Raw genomic sequence first — 22,787 nt, forward strand, 5'->3', positions numbered from 1 at the left:
ATTTTCCCAGACTGAACAGGAGAAGCAAATCTGTCTTTTTATTTTTATAAACTAATGGCTTACATATCATATAAGCTCAACACTTTTTCAATGAATTCCTGAAGGAATAGATTAAAGAAATATAATACAGTAGGAATCTATAATAATAAAAGCATAATATGCTAATTAGACTGGACATCCTTCTGAATGAAACCAGGGCTGCGAGGGAAGCCCAGGTCCTGGGTGCCAGAGGGAAACTGGTGTTGGCAGCCAGGGGAAGGAAGGCCTACTCTTGCATGAATTTTATGCATTGGGCCTGTAGTTGTAATATAAGGCACAATGTATCAATGCACATAATACAGATATGACCAAATCACAAAAGGAGGTGATTATTTTCAGGTAGCAACAATGAGGTAATTGAATGAATGCCTTATTTACTGCGCCACTGACATATTAAAGGCATTAATTTTAGTTATTATAATTACTAATTCAGCTAACTAAAAATATTATGGGACTAAACAATAGAAAACTGGGCATACATAAACACTACAGATTTTTTTTAAAAGAGTGTTTGTTTGGCTCAGTGAATTTTCTTTGCTCACCTTGTTTCCCGAGTGCAGTGTGACATGAAGAACACAATGTGCTTTAGCTGGAAATTAACTGCTATAATCAGATGTTACAGCATGATCAGAAAATAAGCTTTTTAAAGCATAGTTATGAAAGTGTAGTTAGTTATTTGTTGAGAAGAGAAACCACACATGACTTTGATGTAAATGAACGGATCATGCATTTAACACGGTGAGCCTCAGTTGTTTTTCTTTTTTTGAATATGAATCTTATTATATAATAGTTAATTTCCATAAAATGCAAATGATTGATAGAGTATATTTTATTACTTTTCCTACACATATGTCAAAATAATGAAATGATATAAAGTCAGTGTGGTAATTATAAAGATTTCCTATTTGGAGTTATGACCACTGACTTCTAAAAAAGGAAGAGCATGCCTTCTTTCTCAGGCACTTAAAACTGACCCGTTAGGTCTTATTTCTTCATGAATAAACTTACTATTTCAAACTGTTGGGGTTTTATTTCAGATGTTCGGGTAAGACTTAATTAGTACTTCTACTCTAGAGTTAAAATGCAGTTTTTCCATATTCTGTATAATGATCTCAATACATGAGGTTAACTCAAAACAAATGAGGTTCAGTCAAAACATCTCTATTACATTTGCATTGAAATGATAATTTATGTAAGTAATTTAGATCTTAAGACAAGCTAAGATTCTGAAGTGTCATCCAAAGGAAGCTACATTATGCTTAATATAATTATAATGATGAGTGGGTTTTCAAACTATTCTATTTTTTAATAATTTATATATGGCAGAACCTCTAAATTGCTTACATTTGGTGAACTAGAGAAGCCTTCTCCCTCAAACTACTCACAGGCACTATTGCATTCATTTTTTAAAGAGAAAACTAAGCATGTGATAGTTTAAAGTTTTCATCAATTACAATCAAACCAGTGGCAGAACAGAAATAAAATCCAATGTCCTAAAAAACTATGCATTGTCATGGAATTTTACATTCCTTCTTTTTTTCCATTTCTATAATTTTCATTAGCTTTACATCTAAGCCCAAATGAGACAAGCCATAAATTCAGTGATAAAATCTAAAGATACATAACCAGAAACTTCAGTTGGGGTGGAGGGGTGAAGAGGCAGCATGATTTTTCAGAAGCTGTTAAGGATATAAAGAATGCTTTATATCAGCTAAATGATAAAACTTCACATAGTCATGATATATTTGTTGATATTTTATTTCAGAATAATTAAGTTATAAAGAAGATGGCAGATTATGAAAAAGCTGAAGAGATGCAAGAAAATTTCCAGAGAAATAGGTAAGTTTTGCTCAAATCCTACATAAAAGTGTTCTACAACTTCATATACACCTTATCCTTTTCACAGCTGTAGCAAAAAATAATATAATTTTTTTCCAAAAATAACAATCCTATTTGCATTTTGCTGTGCTTCTACATAATCAGTGTTACAACTGGTTTAATAGTAATTTTAGGAAATGAATAGCTACAGGATTTATTGAGTTAGCACTTCAGATATCACGTCTTCTGAATTTCTTGTAGCTTACCAGATACATAGAATTCCATTTTAGTTATCTATGGATCCTTCATTCCACTTGGTACATTTAATAAAATAAAATACTAAGTTTTGATTATTTTTTTATTGAATGGATGTCTGTGTGTATGTGACTTACAAAATTTTTCTTCACCTATAATCCATTAATTTAGAGATTTAAAGTTGAAATGGTTTAAAATTTATTTCCACCTTTACCATAATAATTGGGTTAAATTTCAATGTGTAAACTGTGAGCATCAGGTGGACACCTCTAGATTCTGTGGTTCATTAATGCAGGGCTGCAGTAGCCAGAAAGGAAGCTCCCACCATACCCGTACTCATCTTCACTTTCTTTTTAAAAAATTATTATCATTGTACAATCTTTATTTTTATTGAATTTATTGGGGTGACATTGGTTAATAAAATTATATAGGTGTACAAGTCTATAATATATCATCTGTATATTGTATTGTGTGTTCACCACCCTAAGTCAAATTTCCTTCTATTACCATTTACCCCCCTATACCCTCTTCTGCCTCCCCACACCTACCTTCCCCTCTGGTAATTACCATACTGCTGTCTGTGTCTATGAATATTTTGTGTTTGTATCTTTGTTGTTTTTTACTTCCTCCCTTCATCTTTTTCACCCAGCCCCACAACAATCCCCCAAACTCCTCAGAAAGCTGTCAGTTTATTCTGTATCTATGAGTCTTCACTTTCAACTCTGGTCTTTTAAAAGACTACCTAAGGCACACCCATCTAGCTCAGTCGCTAAAACATGAGGTTCTTAAAAGACTACCCAACCGCTCCTTTCAAGGCTTTCCATGAAGGCCGATAGAGACAGAAATGTTTTCCTGAAACAAAATTTATCAAAGAGAGCTTACTGGGTCTTAAACTTTAAAGTCTGTTTTTGGAGTTGGTGAAGGTCTTTATGATCTTAAAGCACTTTTTGTCATCTATGAGACATTGCAGAGAAAATTGGCCTGTATATAAGTAAATTAACCTCAGGTGGAATGGAATTAAGTGGCTTCTCATTTATTTTATAATAAAATAAAACAGAAAATAATAAGTATTGGTGAATATGTGAAGAAACTTTGTGCATGATTGGTAGGAATGTAAAATGGTGCAGTTGCTATGGAAAACAGTATGATGGTTCCTTAAGAAGTTAAAAATAGAATTGAAAGCAGAAATTGAAGTTATATTGTACAGCCATATTCATAGCAGCATTATTCACAGTAGCCAAAAAGCAGAAGTAACCCAAGTGCCCATTGATTAAGGAATTAATGAATTGGTTTAAAAAAAAATGTGGTATATACATACAATGGAGTAATATTCAGACATAGAAAGAAGGAGAATTCCAACATTTGCTACAACTTGAATGAACCCTAATGATATGCAAAGTGAAATAAGCCCATGAGAAAAGGACAAAATACTGTAGGATTCCACTTATATGAGGCTCCTAGAGATTCAAGAGACAAAAAGTAGAATGGGTCCACTGGTATGGCTCAGTGTTTGAGCATTGACCTATGCACCAGGAGATCCTCGTTCAATTCCTGGTCAGGGCACATGCCTGAGTTGATCGATGTTCCTCTCTCATGGATGTTTCTGTCTCCATTTCCCTTCCTATCTCTCTCAAATCAATAAAGACATTTTTTTTTAAAAAAAGTAGAATGGTGGTGGGCAGAAGCTGGCAGAGTTTCTGTTTTTCATGATTCATGGTATTCTGTGGCTGGTTAGTGGTGATGGTAACACAACAATATGAATGTACTTGATACCACTGAAAAGTACAATTAAAAAGAGTTGAGATGGTAAATTAAATGTTTATGTGTACTTTACCACAATAAAAAAATTCACTCCAGATGTATATCTTCAGTTGTTACTCTAATGTGGACTGCCAGTGACAACTTACTTTTCCAGGGATTATACTAAAAATCTTCGTATTGTCTATGATTAAATTTGTTTTTAAAATTGCAGTGTTGGTATAATTTGCTACCCTGGGTAAAATTTGACTCTTCAGCACAATTATAACTAGAAAATGTTGCAAATTACATTCACATTGTAATGTTACCTTTTAAACATTTACTTTCCAGAAAACTGCAAGAACAACTGCCCAAAGTAAGAAACCAAGTTGTTGGACCTTTTGAGATAGTAAGTAACATCAGCTAGAAAGTATACATATAAGAAAATTTTAGGGAATTGTCAGTAGTGTATAGAATGTTTGATAGTTTACAACCCAACAGGTCCACAGTAAGGCATGGAAAAAATCAACACAAGAACTAGACAGTAATTCCAATTTTGAGAGGAGGGAGTGTGTGCATGTGTGTATGTGTGATACATAAATCTTATCAGAGGATATTTCTGAGTGGTATCCTCTATAATAAAGGGCCAATATGCTAATTAGACCAAACAGCAGAACAACCATCCGGACGACCTTCCAGACGAAGCCAGGGCTGTGAGGGCCGACCGAGGCAGGTGGGGCTGCAAGGGCCAAGCCCCATGCACAAATTTCGTGCATCGGGCCTCTAATGGAATTACAAATGACTTTTACTATTTTGTTTACATTTCAGTATTTTCCAGTGATATTGACAAAAGTTGCTTTTATTTTTAAAGTGGTATAAATCCTTTTTAAACAAAAAATAATTATCAAAATATTTTCTAAAGGTTATGTATGCATCAGAGTATGTTTCAGCACAATTCTTCAGCCTTATGATTAAGGAAAAGTTTCAGAAATGCATTCTCAAAACACCTCCTCCACTTAGTCTAATCTCCAAATCAACCTATCAGATCAATATCACTAAAAATACACTTGAAACTACCTATTTTTTCAGAAGTCCATTTTTTAAAAAATCTGGGAAGTAGCAGAACATGAGAAACTTTATCAAGGAGATAACACACTACTCTGGGGATGGTGGAGGAGCAGATACCCTCTTATCTGTAGTAATGAGTACAAAGGTATGGCCGTTAATTCATAAATATTTATTAGTGCATGAATGAAAGGAAAAACATTAATTTTTTTCAGTTTCCACTTACAAAATATGTACTAAGTTCCTGTTATTCAAATCTAATTTTATTTCAATAACATTATACATTTTATCTTGACCTCTCTCAGTAAGATACATAATCCACATTTTCAAGTTCATGTTTTGGCTTTGGAATAATGTTATGGGGACTTGCTATAGAATAGAATGTGAAGCAATCAATATTTGCCTTTCAGTTATTTCTTTCTTCTAAACAGCTTTGCGAATTATTGTAGACCTTAATTTACAGAATAGATGTTGTCCTAAGTAGAAAAAAATCTGAGGACTTTAAAATAAGAATGAAGAATATAATTTATTACATTTGGTGAACTGACTTTTACTAGTTAAGCACTGTTCCTTGCACTTTTTCATTGCTATGATGTGGATAAGCCTAGGGAATTGAAGATCATTGTCCATCAATCAAGATATTGTCATTGCAGTCTTTTGAAATATCTCAATTTATTCCAGAATTAACCAAATGAAAGGAAGTTTCTGATTCATATCCACATCTGACCTGACTTGTGTCACAGGTCTACAATTTTTACTGATTTTGCTACTTTATATTTTTCAATATACATTGTAATTCCTTAGAATTGGTGACTATTTTTTTTTACTTTATAAATATTTTTCCATTGTTTTATTCTTTCATTTAGTCAATTAATTTATAAAATGACATTTACTTGATGGCAAAAACTGTAGGTTGGGCTTGGGTTTTAATTTTTCATAGCAAAATGCTACCCTCTTTTATTTTCCTCAGTTTCGCTTTGCTGAGGGGCTGGACATCACACTCATGATCCTGGGATTACTGGCATCAGTGGTAAATGGAGCATGTCTTCCTGTAATGTCACTGATTTTAGGAGAAATGAGTGATAACCTTCTTAGTGGATGTCTACTCAAAAGCAACACAAGTGAGTACAGTATTTACTTTTCTAAATTGCTGGAGACTCAGAGGTGTTAAAACAGTGAGCTCATTATACAGATTATTGTATTGTCATACAATATCTACATGGTATGTATTAAAGTCATTCATTTTTCTATATTGCCGGGGATTAAAGAACAAAAATCTATATTCATCAATATTTTTCAAAGAAACAGAACCAACAGGATGAGTGTGTGTTTGTATACATACATACACACATTATATGTGTGTGTGTGTGTGTGTGTGTATAGAGACAGAGATACACATATGCACACACACACACACACACACACATACACAGAATGTCCCCCAAAAATGTATACATACTTTGAATGATTATAAAATCAGTATTTATTAGCATACAGTTCATTTTCAAAATTTAAAAGAATCTACAAAAATTAATAATTTTCTATCAATGCCTGTTTTCAAATTGATGACCATTCGGGTCCAGGCACTACTGATAACATGAAGCAATGTAATCAGTTTATTCAGTATTTGTGCACCCTCAATTCATCAACCGTTGCTGGTTTTGTGCCATAAACTTTATCTTTTATGTAAACCCATAAAAAAAAATGTCTAGTCAAATCAGTAAAACCTGAAAAGGAGTGAAAATTAAGTGAATTATCAGCTGCTAGAGTGTGCATACATTTTGGGGGACACCCTATCCTATCTAATAAAAGAGAAACATGGTAATTAGCCGTACCTCCGCTACCCTTCCCATTGGCTAATCATGGTGATATGCAAATTAACTGCCAGCCAAGATGGCGGCCGGCAGCCAGGTAGCTTGAAGCGAACGTGAGGCTTGCTTGCTTCAGTGACGGAGGACTCCAACGTTCCCCGCCTGCTGCTGCTGGCCTCTGAGCTTACAGTTTGAAACATTGTTACAAATATAGAAGCTAAACAAAACCCCAGAAACCTGCTTTCAGCCAGCTGGGATCTCAGAGCTGGAGTTGAAACAGTGTTTCAATTATAGAACCCAAACAAACCAGATAACTGCTTTCAGCAGCGGAGGCCTAAGAGCTGGAGCCAAGCCTTAGAACTAAAGCTGGCCCAGAATAAAATAAAAAAGAAAAAAGGAGCAGTTGGGAGCTTCAGTCACCCGCCAGCCTGAAAACAGCCCTCAGCCCCTCACCCAGACTGGCCAGGCACCCCAGTGGGGACTCCCCACCCTGAAGGGTGTGTGACCAGCTGCAAACAGCCATCATCCCCTCACCCAGGCTGGCCAGGCACCCCAATGGGGACCCACACCCTGATCCAGGACACCCTTCAGGGCAAACCAGCCAGCCCACACCCGTGCACCAGGCCTCTATCCTATACAGTAAAAGGGTAATATGCCTCCCAGCACCAGGATCAGCGGAGCCACGAGGCCTCCCGGCACCGGGATCAGCATGACAGGGGGCAGCGCCGAAACCCCCTGATCGCCCTGCGGCTCTGTGTGTGACGGGGGGTGGGGACACAACCTCTCTATCCGCCCTGCTCTGTTCATGACAGGGGAAAGCACCCCAACCCCCTGATTGGCCTTGCTCTGTGCCTGATAGTGGGGAGCTCCCCAACCCCCTGATCGCTCTGCGTCTCTGTGTGACAGGGTGTGGTGCCCCAACCCCCTGATCGGCCCTGCTCTGTGTGTGACGGTGTGGCGCCCCAACACCCCCCCCCCGCCCCCATGGGCCCTGCTCTGTGTGTGACAGGGTAGAGCCATAACCTCCCCATCGGCCCTGCCCTGAGTGTGACAGGGTGCGGTGCCCCAACCCCCTGATTGACCCTGCTCTGTGTGTAACGGGACAGTGCCCCAACTCCCCTATTAACCCTACTCTGTGAGTGACAGGGGGAGCTCCTCAACCCCCTGATCGGCCCTGCTCTGTGCGTGACAGGGGGGAGCTCCCCAACCCCCTGATAGGCCCTGCTCTGTGCGTGACAGGGTACGGAGCCCCAACCCTCCTGATGAGCCCTGCTCTGTGAGTGACAGGAGGCAGCGCCCCAACCCCCTGATTGGCCCTGCTCTGTGCATGATGGGGTGGGGGGGGGGCGCTGCAACCTCCCCATTGACCCTGCCTTGAGTGTGATGGGGTGGTGCCCCAACCCCCCAATAGGCCCTACCCTGAGCGTGACTGAGGGTTGCATCGCAACCTCCTGATCCGCCCTGCTCTGTGCATGACAGGGGGCAGCGCCCCAACTCCCCAATCAGCCCTGCTCTGAGCCCAACCAGGGGCTGCACCTAGGGATTGGGCCTGCCCTCTGCCACCCGGGAGCAGGCTTAAGCCAGCAGGTCATTATTTCCCAAGGCGTCCCAGACTGTGAGAGGGCACAGGCCGAGCTGAGGGACCCCCCACCCCCCACGAATGCACAAATTTTTGTGCACCGGGCCTCTAGTCTGCACTAATAAAAGAGAAACATGCAAACTGACCGTACCTTCGCTATGCCTTAAGCCACGCCCACCAGCCAATCAGAGCAAATTAACTATATGCAAATTAACCCAACCAAGATGGCGGCCGACAGCCACGAACCTGGAGCGAACTGGAGGCTTGGGTTGCCCCTGGCGATGGAGGAAGCCAAGCTTCCCGCCCCGCCCTGGCCGGCTCTGAGCTCCACTCAAGGCTACAAAGTTTCAATTATAGAAGGTAAATAAATCCCAGAATAAAAAAATAAAAAGAAAAAAAGGAGAGGCTGGGAGCTTCCATCGCCGAGGGGCTTGGCCAGCCTGAAAACGGCCCTCAGCCCCTCACCCAGAATGGCCAGGCACCCCAGTGGGGACCTCCAACCCTAAAGGGAGTGTGGCCAGCCTGAAAACAGCAACCAGCCCCTCACCCAGGCTAGCCAAACATCCATGGGGTGAGGGTCCCCACTCGGGGGGGGGGGGCTTGACCAGCCTGCAAACAGCCATCAGCCCCTCACCCAGGCAGCCAGGCACCCCAGTGGGGACCCTCACCCTGAAGGGGGTGTGACCAGCCTGCAAACAGCCATCAGCCCCTCACCCAGGCTGGCCAGGCACCCCAGCAGGACCCCCACCCTGATCTGGGACACCCTTCAGGGCAAGCCAGCTGGTCCCCACCCATGCACCAGGCCTCTATCCTATATAATAAAAGGGTAATATGCAAATTGACCCTAACAGCAGAATGACTGGGAATGACTAGTCACTATGACACACACTGACCTCCAGGGGGCAGATGCTCAATGCAGGAGCTGTCCCCTGGTGGTCAGTGCGCTCCTACAGGGGGAGCTCTGCTCAGCCACAAGCCAGGCTGATGGCTGCCAGCACAGCCGTGGCGGCGGGAGCCTCTCCTGCCTCCTCAGCAGCACTAAGGATGTCTGACTGCAGCTTAGGTCTGCTCCCTGCTCGTAAGTGGGCATCCCCTGAGGGCTGCTGGGCTGCCAGAGGGATGTCTGACTGCCAGCTTGGGCCCGTTCCCCCAGGGAGCGGGCCTAAGCCAGCAGGTGGACATCCTCCAAGGGGTCCCAGACTGCAAGAGGGCATAGGCTGAGCTGAGGGACGCCCCCCACCCCCCCCCCCCAGTCCACAAATTTTTGTGCACCAGGCCTCTAGTGTGTGTGTGTGTGTATATATATATATATATATATATATATATATATATAGAGAGAGAGAGAGAGAGAGAGAGAGAGAGAGAGATGAGATGAGATTTTAAGGAATTGGTTCACTCAATAATGGAAGCTGGCAGGTCCAAAATCTTCAGGGTGGGCCTGCAGGCTGGAGACTCATGAGAGAACCAGTGTTGCAGTTCAAGTCCAATGGTCATCTATCTGCTCATCCTATATAATAAAAGCCTAATATGCTAAGTGTCTAGTCATCCAGTTGGCCGTTCAATCAAAGTGTAATATGCTAATGATTTGTTAAGGCCACTCAACTGCTCACTGTGACGTGCACTGACCACCAAGGGGCAGACAGTCGACCAGTCGCTATGACATGCACTGACCACCAGGGGGCAGATGCTCCGACCAGTAGGTTAGCTTGCTACTAGGGTCTGGCCGATTGGGACTGAGCGAGACAGGCTGGACATGCCCTGGAACCCTCCTAAGGTCCCTCCCCAGCTGGTTAACCTCCCACGTCTCTCCCCGTCCCCGATTGTGCACCAGTGGGGTCCCTTGGCCTGGCCTACACGCTCTCGCAATCTGGGACCCCTTGGGGGGATGTTGGAGAGCTGGTTTCAGCCCAATGGTGGAACGACCGGTTGCTATGATGCACACTGACGACCAGGGGGCAGACGCTCAACATAAGAGCTGGCCCCTGGTGGTCAGTGCGCTCCCACAGTGGGAGCACCACTCAGCCAAAAGCCAGGCTCACGGCTGGCAAGCGCAGTGGCAGTGGCAGGAGCCTCCCACCTTCACAGCAGCACTAAGGATGTCCAACTGCTGCCCATGGGGAGCAGGCCTAAGCCATTGGTCAGACATCCCCCGAAAGCTCCCAGACTGCGAGAGGGTGCAGGCCGGGCTGAGGGACACCCTCCTCCTCAGTGCACGCGTTTTGTGCACCGGGCCTCTAGTGATATATAAAAATAATCTGAGACAGGGGGAAGGGGGTCTGGGGGGTGCAGGAAGAGACTGGACAAAATCGTACACCTATGGACAAGGACAGTGGGGGCGGATAAGGGCGGGGGGGGGGGGGGATAAGGTCTACACAGTTAATAATTTTTTGATATTTTAATGGGAACCAGGTGGAGGGGAGCTATGGGTGGAAAAAGAGGAACAACTGTAGTAATCTGAACAATAAATATTTATTTTAAAAATTAAGAAAATAAAAAGGGAAAAAACAGTGTTGATTATGTCAGGATTTAATCAAAGGCTTGGGCCATTCCAGGCTATTTATCTGTAATTCAACCTTTAAAAAGAAAAAAAATCAAGAATGGCTAAATCTTTTAGAGGTCTATTTAGAGTTTCATTAATAGTATATAGACATACATGGCACTATAGAAATACTATAGCAAAGAAGCCGAAAAGAACATGCAGAAAAATTATAGTACTAGAAACAAAAAGCCTGAATAAAAATAGGAGGGGAATCTAGCAATCAGGTGTAGAAAAAGTGTTTTTGTGCTTCCTACAATTATAAATATCCTTCATGTATTGTTACCTTTGTAGCATCCTATTTTAGGGTCGTGTCCTTCAAGGTGACATTCTTTCGATGTAATTTCTATCAATTCTCCTATGCACCAATATAGTGAATATCCCCTTTTTTTAATCTGGTGGATATTATAAACATTAATAATTCCCTGATATGTTTTCCCCAAATTATACAGTAGGTAGTATCCTAATAGCTATTTATTATAACTAGGATATATGTCTCATTAAAACCTGACTGTCTTTTAGACATAAGCCTAGTTTTATACAGTGTACTTCCCTCTGTGCCCTATTTGACTTTAAATACTAATTATAGCCTCTTGTTTTCCACCTGAAGGCTAATCTTTCTAGTGTCCCAATCTTGTTTGAATGGAGTAAAGCCATTGCTTCTACCTCTGTCTTTGCATGTGATGATCTCCTGTCTACACAGTTAATAATTTTTTGATATTTTAATGATAGAAGCTAAATTAAGGATGTCATCCTGTTTGTTAAATAAAAGAAACAGCCAATTCACTGAGCAAATATTTATTGACTGCCAACTATGTTTCTCTCTCTCTCAAAATGAGTGAATGAAGGAGGAAAGGAAGGAAAAACCACGCAACCTAAGGCAGTATCCTTGAGAGTTTTTCTTCTGTTAGAGCGACTCGATAATTGATCACCTTACCAACTTTAGATAGGCTAGGCTAGGGCAAACATAACTGATTGATATTGCTTGAATTTAAATTTTTGTTTTTGTTTAAGGTTTCTCCAGTTTTTCTGAGTTTCATTGTGGAATATACAGTAAACCTTCTAATATTGATTTTCTCGGGGATAATAGAGGAGGATTATTTGCTCCCACAAATGAAAATATAAATGTAGCTATAATTGATCAGGGACCCATTTTTGTGCCAACACTGAGCTTTTGTACATGCTACCTCTATTAATATAATCTCCAAAATGAGATGATGCCATTTTTATGTGATTCTGGATACCACTTCTAGAAATGTTTATTATTTTTATTAACTGTTAATCTCATTAAAACTTTATCCTAGGTTTTGATACTTCTGTGTCAATTCTGAAATTTGGAATAGCTGCTTTAAAATTGTTTCCTGCCATAACTTTATAAATAGAATGAGAGGAAAATGATTGTTTGCATATAAATAATGATCATAGACAAGCATTATTATATGTGAGATATTTTGGTTATGTAAGTGATGAAGAGTCATGATGTTTGTAATTCACTTTAAATTTTTATTATAGAGGTTTAAGAAAGAATATAATAATAGTAAATATTGACCACTGTTTTGTGCTGTTGGTGAAATCATGATCTTGGTATATTAATGTTTGATATCTTTTTTACCAGATGATAGAAATAAAAGTTTATATAGAAAGTTGTAACTCAAGGAGTATTTTAAATACTGTTTTATTATGTTGCTATCCTTGTTATACTCAACATATTTCAATGAACTTTATTTACATTTTTCCCATGACTACTGCTTCTAGAACTACTGCTTCTAGTTCTTGATTTTCTTGGACTTTCTAAACCATTCCTTGTGGTATCTCAAACTGAATTCTAAATGCATGTTCTCAGCAATAAAGGAGAGCTTTATTACTATTAATTACACAATTCTTGCCTGAAATCAAAGATGTCCTAAAGAATTCTTTCCAAGTATGAGTTTCATGGTTAATATCAACTCATAATTTTTCACATTGCATGAGCACTTCTTGAAACTAGAGGTAATTATTTCAAATTTTATGTTAAAGTCATTAAGTTTCTTTTCTTAAGAATGCACTATATTTGGTTTGGAGAGTATGGCCAATTATAAATTAATTGCTTTTATAATTTGAAAAACTTTTTTACAGCAAATTATCGGAACTGTACCCAGTCTCAAGACAAGCTGAATAAAGATATGATTGTGTAAGTCAAAAAGAAATGTTAATATCATGGACATTGCATGCTGCTTTATTCAATATTTATGAGGAGAACTGAAAAGTTTGATCATCAACATGACATATATGGGATTAAAGCAAACATATCCTCTGATTTTGTTAGGCATATAAAATATTATTACATATTTTTTCTATTTGAAAGTTATGTAGGTTCATATGCTTTAAGTTTTATTAGACAAAATTACCATCAATAGAAAAGTTGTTTTAGTATTTGCATTTTCACACAAATTTTGCCTTCTAGAATGGAAGGTACATATCCTAGAGACTAAAGGACTTGTTTTTCCTTTTTTAAAATTATTTTTCTTAAACATCTTATAGAAAAAATGCCACTTCTATAGAGTTTAAAAAAAAATAAGTGTGCAAAAAATAGTAAAAATAGTTGTAAAATGGTAAAATTGTATTGACTAATTTTAGAGACTATTTCAGATTATTATAGTTCTTTTTAGACTAAAAATTGTAAAGACTGAAATAAGTAACTTATAAGGACATTTTTTGTTAGTAGTTTTATGTATTAAACAGCATGCTTTCCTCTCTCACATACACGGTGTCCAAAAAATGTATACACACTTTGAATGATTATAAAGTCAGTGTTTATTAACATATAGTTCATTCTCAATATTTAAAAGAATCTACAGAAATGAATATTTTTTTGTCAATGCCTGTTTTCAAACTGATGATCATTCTGGTCCAGGCACTGCTGATAACTCAACGCAATGGAATCGTAAACATCAAGAATCATTTTGTCTGTATTTGCAAGTCCTCAGTTCATCAACTGTTGCCATAAACTTTACCTTTTATGTATCCCCATAAAAAAAGCCTAGTGACACTTTAGGATAAATTTTCTTTGCTCAAAGCTTAGTCTGGTTTCATTCATTATTTCAAATCAGTTAAACCTGAAAAGGAATGAAAATTAAGTGAATTATCAGCTGTTAAAATGTGTTTACATTTTTTGGGGGTGGGGGAGACATACCATATTGAGTTTGTTAGTTAAAGAGACACTACTGTACAGGGTATATTCACTGGATTTTAGTAGTATCTCACTAAAACTATGAGTCCTTCCTATATAGACCAAGGTGATTTTTTTCATGTTTTCGCCCAAGGGTGAAGCCTCTATGTTGCACGATCCCAGGGGATACCTATCACATCACAGTGACACCCTCTAGGCCATCATTCCTTTTTTTAATTTTTAAAAACATTTTTTTAATGATTTTAGAGAGAGAGGAAGGGAGAGGGATAGAGAGATGGAAACATCAATGAGAGAGAAACTTCATCAATTGGCTGACTCCTCCACACCCCCTACTGGGGATTGAGTTTGAAACCCCTGGCTGACCAGGAATTAAGCCAGTGATATCTTGGTTCATAGGTCAGTGCTCAACCACTGAGCCACACTGGCCTGGCATGGCTACATCCACTTTAGCTAGGCATGTTATCACTCTATCTCTGTCTCCATCTCTGGAATGCCAGTATAACTTTTTCAAATGAAAGTATTAAACAATTCTGAAAGGAGATATGTTTAAAAATACTAATTTCTGCCCTGGCCAAGGTGGCTCAGTTGATTGGAGCATCATCCTGTGCACCAAAAGTTTGTGGGTTTGATCCCCAGTCAGGGCACATACCTAGGGTGTGGGTTTGATCCTGGGTTAGGGACCTATGGAAGGCAAACAATCGATGTTTCTCTCTCTCCCTCTCTTTTTTCCTCCCTCCCTTCTTCCCTCCCTCCCTTTCCCTCTCTCTAAAATCAAGAAAACCTATCCTTGGAAGAGGATTTTAAAAAATACTAATTTCTGCTAATAATATAAGAGACATACTCTAGATTTCTTATTAGGGAAACCTAAATTTTTACATTTAGTGCACTTCATTTTTTCTCATGGCAGCTTAATTTTGATTATTTTATAGGTTTTAGCAAAAATTCTCTCAGTTGAGAAGCATCAATTAGACCGTCAAACCTCAGAGGGAAGGTAGGGGAGGGTAGGGGTAAGGGGGTGAGATCAACCAAAGGACTTGTATGCATACATATAAGCCTAACCAATGGACATAGACACCGGGGGGTGAGGGCATGAGTGGGGGATAAAGACACATGTAATACCTTAATCAGTAAAGAAAAAATAAAATAAATTTTCTCAGTCAAATATTGTGATAGGATATATATATATATATAATTTAAAAATTCCAATTTAATAAATTTTGGAAAAGCAAATGTAAAACGACTTGGGCTTATAAAACCAGAATTTGCAATTATCTCTGAATAGTCAAAGACAAATCATAAAACCATTTTGATTACAAATCCAAAGCAATTATAACTGTTACAGAACCACTTTTATTCCCCCAGTGAGATTACAGTTGTTAAATTGTAACCATTCCCACTGTTACTCACACTCCTTCAGCTCCTTCTCCTAAGACAGTGTTTTCACACCCAAGTCATATTGCACAGACCAGGCACATTTTTCCTTTCCCAAAGCTTAGCAAGATATCTCCTTTTGACTTAGACCAACAACTTCTATTTAAAAATAACTCCTCTTCCCCCAGTGCCTAAATCCACCCAAGTCTTCATCCTCCAGAGGTTGTCTCCCCTTAGTCCCAGTTCCAGTAGGACAGGTCCTCCTCTAAAAGCATCAGTGAGGCCACACCAGTCACACATTGGCTCCTGCCTACACTAATGCCGACTGGGATCCTAGTTGTCCAGCACCTTTATGCCCAAGAAAGTCATTGTGTTCTCCTCTCTCTCTTCCTCATTTCTTGCCACTATTCTCCTGCCTTTTCATGATATCTATGACAACAAAATATCTGGTTATTCCTAGTCCTTCCTGTCTTGCACAACCCTTCATTGATAGCCAAGAGACTGTAACTATCATTGCAATGCTGAAAATCTCTTGGTCTTTTCCCCTCTCAATCTGTATCTACCTCAATGAAACAGAGTCTCTTCTAAGAGTCAGGAGCCTTAAAGCAGTGACTCCTCTCTGCACACGCTCTGCCTCCTAACAGACCTACTTAATAAGAATCTGTAACTTTAAGATGTCCGCTGCTCTGTAAGATCTAGTCAGAACACCACAGCCCCTATCAATTGCAAGCCTGAGGGAAGATGCCAGGCACATCAATTCTCACCAGTCATTTTGGGTTGAATTAAGTTAATATAGTACCACACTCTGCTCTTTACTACACTTCTTAACACACATATAACATCCACTTTAGTAGTTTGAGTCCAAAGCTCTTGAGAGCTCTCTTCCCCCCTTCTTTCAATATGCCTAGACACCATCCCATTGGGCCGAGGAAGCCTGTGAAGGCCTTCTGAGGATCTCTGAGAACTAAGTATCTAACTGGTTCAGTGTTACCCACAACTAGTTATATTTTATAACCTCCGTATAACATGTGTTGCAGCATCACTCCATTTGCAATCAGTGAAATTTATCAGGGATCTCTGTTCTCTTAAATCTGATTGTAAGTGCTAACCTCTTATTAGCATTAAAAATGCTCCACTTTTTTTTTAAATGCTCCACTTTTAGTATGTCTCTGCTAAATGCTCAATGTAGAAATGCTACTGAGAGAAAACATGGCAGATTTCTGTAAGAAAGGAACATGCTTTCCTTTCCAGCACAGCCAGTGGGCTGAAGGCCGTCTCTATTCTCCTCCCCAGTCTTTCAGCACAAATGTGATAGGCTCTTTTTGGTTTGGGGGTGTAGTAAGTAGGTGTTGGGGGTTTTTTGGTATCAAGGGAAAAGTTGTTCTTGTGTCTCACTAACATTTCCAATCATCTTTTTTCAGGTTGACCTTATATTATGTTGGGATAGGAGTTACTGCCTTGGTTTTTGGCTACATGCAAATTTCCTTTTGGGTTATGACAGCAGCACGACAGACCAAGAGAATTCGAAAAGAGTTTTTTCATTCCATTTTGGCACAGGACATCAGCTGGTTTGACAGCTGTGACATCAGTGAACTGAACACTCGAATAACTGAGTAAGAGTATTCATGAATAGTATATCAACTTTGTTTTCATATCTGACATATAAACAACTTTGCTGCATTTATTTGTTTCAGTGACATCAACAAAATCAATGATGGTATTGGAGACAAGATTGCTCTGATGTTTCAAAACCTGTCTACATTTTCTATTGGTCTGGTGATTGGCTTGGTGAAGGGCTGGAAACTCACCCTAGTGACTCTGTCTACATCTCCTCTTATAATTGCTTCCGCAGCCATGTGTTCTAGGGTAGGTAAGATGGCTAATGTGGTGTTGACTAGAAGTGGGAATGTGAATGAGGTGTTTTACTGAGTTTGTCAGAAAGGCATTTCTGTTCATTTTTTTATGTCTCAAATAGAAAGGGACATTATACATCAAAATTACTTTTGATTTTGTTTACAGTTAATCACCATTCTATCCTCAAGTTATTTGGCTATGGTGAGGCTGGTTTTAGTATCTTACTAACATTAAAAAATATTCATCTTCACTTAGTAGCCTAATGCAACTTCAGATGATAGCATGGATAAAGTATTGTGCCTGGATACATCAGATGCTGGGAGTGCCTTATCTGTTCTAAATTCCCAGATAAATGTGTTGCAGTTTATTTCACTAGAACAGAATGATAAAATCCTAAAACAGTAAATATTCAAATACTTTTTTATGTCAACCATTTAAAGTTTAAAATGCTAAGTCTCTAAATTATATTTAAAATGTTTGCTAATGCTATTTCTATGTACTATGTAAAGCTCTTTAAATTTTTAATAAATTATGTATGTGCATTTTAAATTATAGTTTTAGCACTGTTATACTGTGAGTATACCACAAGATATTAACATATTTTCAGCCAAATTTTGAAACCAGTGTTATTTGTGAAGTATAAAAACAACCAATATATCCCTAATAGCTCTCTCCAAATCATGTTTTTGGCAATTCTACCAGTGTACATACTCATCTCCTAGATTTGAGGCACAATGTACTCTTAAGGGATGGATAAAGTTTTTTTAACTTTGCAAAGCTAATTATTTATTATGAAAATCAACACCACAAAAATTCACTGAGTGTATTTGCTAGCAATATACAAAGTGAACCACACAAGAATTTTTAGCAATGATAATATTTTGTGGTTGAATAACTCCTTAACAATAGATCCAAGTATTTACACAGCAAATCATTATTTAGTGTGACTTCGAGTGTTGACTTGGTAACCCTTGTCAAAATCTTATTGAAATTAGAGCCTCTCAGGAGAAAGATTACCCACAGTATGTTACTAAGATCAAATATTTAACTTAACTGCCCAGGGAAGTGACGTAGACAAGTTGTTTAAAAGGAACAGTAGTGGGGAGTCTAAGTTCTGCTATTGTATTAATTGATTATGAAGAGGAAGCAAGTAAAAGTAAAAGTTATTCAATTGACTATAGAAGTCAGGTGGATAGTTTCTAGCTTCCTTCAATTTAATTTATTTAGCAAATATTTATTAAATCAATATGATACCCAAGGCTTTTTGCTGCTTCCCTTCTAGTGATATATTATAGAAATTATAATATTTTACAGTAATTCATAAAATAATGGGTATTACTCAGTTTATGCTACCTTCTGAGTTTAACAACTGTCCAAGCATGTCTTACATAACATCAGCTCCAATGATGTGAAATGTACTTTGAAAGTGGATAGATCTGTTATGTGAGTAGGCAGTAGTTGGACTCAGACTCACAGCACAGAGGACAAATTTCGTTGTTCCCTTTCATTGTGCCAATTACTAAAGTAAATCCTTTACCAATTAAAGGAGTAATAAGTGCATATAATACAGAAAAGGGGCCATTCTGATTTTAAAATTTTGAGAAATCACATAAACCTCCCTAATATCACAAAGAGTGATATTCTCCCCTCTTTGTCTCTGGAATCTCACCTCTTAGTGTTTGGAGATAACAGCATTTTCTAGGAAACATTTTCTAGATAACAAATCAAATCAAGTTAAATTAAGCTTATTAATTTCCAGAGTATACCCAAAAAAACTGTATTCCTAATATCCTTCTCCAAATCAAGCCTTTATCAATTGTATTATATAAACACACACTTTCTAAGTTTTTAAAAATACAGAGAAAAAACAGTAAAACTCTACTAGTAGAAAGCAAAAAGAGAGATTTAGATTCTAGGTTATGTTAGCTTAAGATCTTTCACTGCCATGAGACTTTAAAAGTCAATTAAGCCTGGACAGTGTGGCTCAGTGGTTGAGTGCTGACCAATGAACCAGGAGGTCACTGTTTGATGCCTGGTCAGGGGACATGCCTGGGTTGTGGGCTCAATCCTCAGTAGAGGGCATGCAGGAGGCATCCAGTCAATGATTCTCTCTCATATCATTGATGTTTCTCTTCCTCTCCCTTCCTCTCTGAAGTCAGTTTTAAAAAATCAGTTAATATATCTGGCCATTGGTTTCCTCATTTGTAAACCAACAAGGTTAGATTGATATTAAGTACCTTTGCAATAATCTATATATATAAAAGGCTAATATGCAAAGTGTCCCTTCAGGAGTTTGACTGGGACAACAAGAGTTCAGTCACTTGCTATGACATGAGCTGACCACCAGGGGCAGAGTAGAACATGATGGGCAACCAGCGGTGTCAGGGAGCTGAGGGAGTGAGGGAAGGAGGAGGTGGGAAGGCGGGGAGGTGGGGTGGGAACTGCGTGGTGATGGCGGCATGCTGGTGGCAAGGGAAGGAGGAGGCGGGAGGCAGGGAGGTGGGGAACTTGATCAGTCCTGATTGCCGGCCAGGCCTAGGGACTCTACCCGTGCACAAATTTCATGCACCGGGCTTCTAGTCCTATATAATAAAAGGCTAATATGCAAATCAACAAAACAGCAGAAAGATAGGTCGCCATGATGCACACTGACCACCAGGGGCAGACACTCAATGCAGGAGCTGCCCCCTTGTGGTCAGTGCGCTCCCACGGGGGAGTGCCACTCAGCCAGAAGCTGGGCTTACAGCTGTCAAGTGCAGCGGCGGTGGCGGGAGCCTCTCTCGCCTCTGCAGCAATGCTAAGGAACAGCAAGCTGGCAGGTGGACATCCCCCAAGGGGTCCCGGACTGCAAGAGGGTGCAGGCCGGGCTGAGGGACCCCCCTCCCCACCCCGTACACAAATTTGGTGCACCAGGCCTCTAGTAAAATTATGTTATTCTAGATTCTACCTGAATTAAATGCTCTGTATATTGTTACTACCCTCAGGTCATTCTTTGGTTAACTGTGGTTATGGTTTATTACAGATAGTCATCTCATTGACTAATAAGGAATTAAATGCCTATTCCAAAGCTGGAGCTGTGGCAGAAGAAGTTTTGTCATCAATCCGAACAGTCGTAGCCTTTGGGGCCCAAGAGAAAGAAATTCAAAGGTCTGTTCCTTTAATTATGACAATATATACTTGGTTTTATTTTTTTACCCCAAAGGCTATTATATTATGTTTTGTCTTTTAAAGATATACATACAATCTAAAAGATGCAAAGGATGTTGGCATTAAAAAGACTATAGCTTCAAAACTCTCTCTTGGTGCTGTGTACTTCTTTATGAATGGAACCTATGGACTCACTTTCTGGTATGGAACCTACTTGATTCTGAGTGGAGAACCTGGTTATACCATTGGAACTGTCCTTGCTGTAAGTTGTATGTGAGAACAAAAGTAACTGGCCTAGATACATTTTTTCTTACTTAAGAGTATAGTAAAAATTTCTCTTTGAATAATATTTAATATTCAAATATGAATATCTTTAATAAATACAGGAGTATTTGTTTCCTTCAAATGATTTGTATATATCTTTAAATTTTAGTTATGATTGGCAGGATATATTCATCCAGCCTATCTTCTAAAAGCATCACACTTTTAGAAAAACCATAATTTAATTTTCCACTGGGAGATAGAGTTTTCTTAATCTAGTAGTCAAAAAGGCCAGTGTCTAGACTTCTTCTTTCAGTCTTGCTGAGATGGCACTCTAAAATGGCAGTCTACATTCACCTTGCTAAATGTCTTTCCTCTGGAAATATTCTATAGACTGGACTCTTCTGTCCTCTGTTCTTTCCACATATAGACATGTTTAAAACAAACGAGTCCCAGCCAGTGGCTCAGTTGGTTAAAGCATTGTCCCATACACGAAGAAGGTTGCAGTCTCAATTCCCAGTCAGAGCACATTCCTAGGTTGCGGTTTGATCCCTAGTTGGGTCGCATATGGGAGGCAACTGATAGATGTTTCTCACTTTGATGTTTCTCTCTCTCTAAAATCAATGAATATATCCTGTGAGCATTTAAACAAACAAACAAAATCATACTATATAAATAATTCTAAATTGTCCATATCACAATTTAGAATTATTTAAACTCTTAGGGTTATGCATTAAATTTGAATTTATTCAGTTACCCTCCCAAGTTTTAACAATCAACAGATCATTTCAGGATTAAGAACTATTTGCCTTGCTAACTGAATTGATCTGGCCTATATATTTCAATTTATGTATGGCTCTCCTATTCTATATAGATTTCTATTTTCCTCAGCTAAAATCATCTTCTGAATTTGAGACTTCCATAGTAAAGACTTTAAGCTATTCATTTATTTCATATAAATGAAACTTCAGCATGAAGAATTTATATGTGGCTTGGGCAAATGACTTGCTATACCTCAGTTTCCTCATCTATAAGTAAGGAAAATAGTACCTAGCTTGTGGGGTTCTTTCCTTATTTGAATTTTTGCAGAGATGTGTCTGTCTGAAAATGCACAGGTGTTCAATAAGGCAAGAGTTCATAAGAGTTTGGACAGAAATAGTACAATGTCTCTAAGTTAGTAAAATCAAACACATCCTTCTCTTTTAAGATCAAGGGGTCGACCAACAAGGAGGGGATGCAACTTACCTCCTCACTTAACCAGGTTCAGGTATGGCAGGCGCTCCTCTGCAAGCCAGTTTTTCTGCTCAGACTTCCCAGGTAATAATCACAGGACTATGGGACAACCAAAAGTTGTTCCACATCAGGAGAAGGCCAAATATACTTGGATTGACTTGTTTCCTTTATATTTGACAGCAGCTTCTATTCTCTCCTACATAATTTTTCTAATATCTGTCTGGGTCTTAACCAACTATATACTTTATTCTGTTGTCTCTCTTATATAACTGAGGAAAGATAAATATTATTTTTTTTCTTTTAGGTTTTCTTTAGTGTAATTCATAGTAGTTATTGCATTGGAACAGCAGCCCCTAACTTTGAAACCTTCACTATAGCCCGAGGAGCTGCCTTTAATATTTTTCATGTTATTGACAAGGTAAGACTTCTGATTGCTTTGAAATATAACTAGCATTGCTGCAAGAAGGAAACAAAACAAAAAGATGGGGACAATTCATGTTGGGCAAATGACTATGGAAATTTGTTTTAATTCTTCTACAAGGAGATTATGTTTTATTAAAACCTCCATGTCTAATCAATGCCCTTCAAGCAAAAAGGAAAACATTATAAAGGGAAATCAACTTTAAACTATACTGTAGAAAGTAGAGATTTGTCAACTTATTCCCTTGAAGATTTATAGCATTCTCTTTGTTTTTCCAAGGAACCTGCTATAGATAATTTTTCAACAACAGGTTATAAACCAGAATGCATAGAAGGAACTGTGGAATTTAAAAATGTTTCTTTCAGTTATCCATCAAGACAATCTGTCAAGGTGGGTTAAAATTAATTACAGAATTGTACAGTTTTCTTATATTACCACCTACTGGCTAAGATCTCCTCTTATAAAATAAACTGGGATCAGTTTGGCCAAGA

General features: G+C 38.9%; 1 protein-coding gene across 1 annotated transcript in view; it reads left to right on the plus strand.

Annotated features, from left to right (window-relative positions):
• Positions 1–1,825: 1,825 nt before the first annotated feature.
• ABCB5 (ATP binding cassette subfamily B member 5) overlaps positions 1,826–22,787 on the plus strand; it is a gene marked incomplete at both ends in the record, with an annotated part of 79,395 nt that continues 58,433 nt past the window's right edge. Inside the window, 10 exons of the mRNA XM_081101904.1 lie at positions 1,826–1,878; positions 4,201–4,258; positions 5,885–6,035; positions 12,956–13,010; positions 16,802–16,993; positions 17,075–17,246; positions 20,257–20,381; positions 20,466–20,643; positions 22,180–22,293; positions 22,576–22,686. Coding sequence (XP_080958030.1) covers positions 1,826–1,878; positions 4,201–4,258; positions 5,885–6,035; positions 12,956–13,010; positions 16,802–16,993; positions 17,075–17,246; positions 20,257–20,381; positions 20,466–20,643; positions 22,180–22,293; positions 22,576–22,686 — 1,209 coding nt within the window. The remainder of the gene's footprint in view (positions 1,879–4,200; positions 4,259–5,884; positions 6,036–12,955; positions 13,011–16,801; positions 16,994–17,074; positions 17,247–20,256; positions 20,382–20,465; positions 20,644–22,179; positions 22,294–22,575; positions 22,687–22,787) is intronic.

The sequence above is a fragment of the Myotis nattereri genome, assembly GCF_964212035.1.
Source record: "Myotis nattereri genome assembly, chromosome: 11".
Classification (NCBI taxonomy): Eukaryota; Metazoa; Chordata; class Mammalia; order Chiroptera; family Vespertilionidae; genus Myotis; species Myotis nattereri.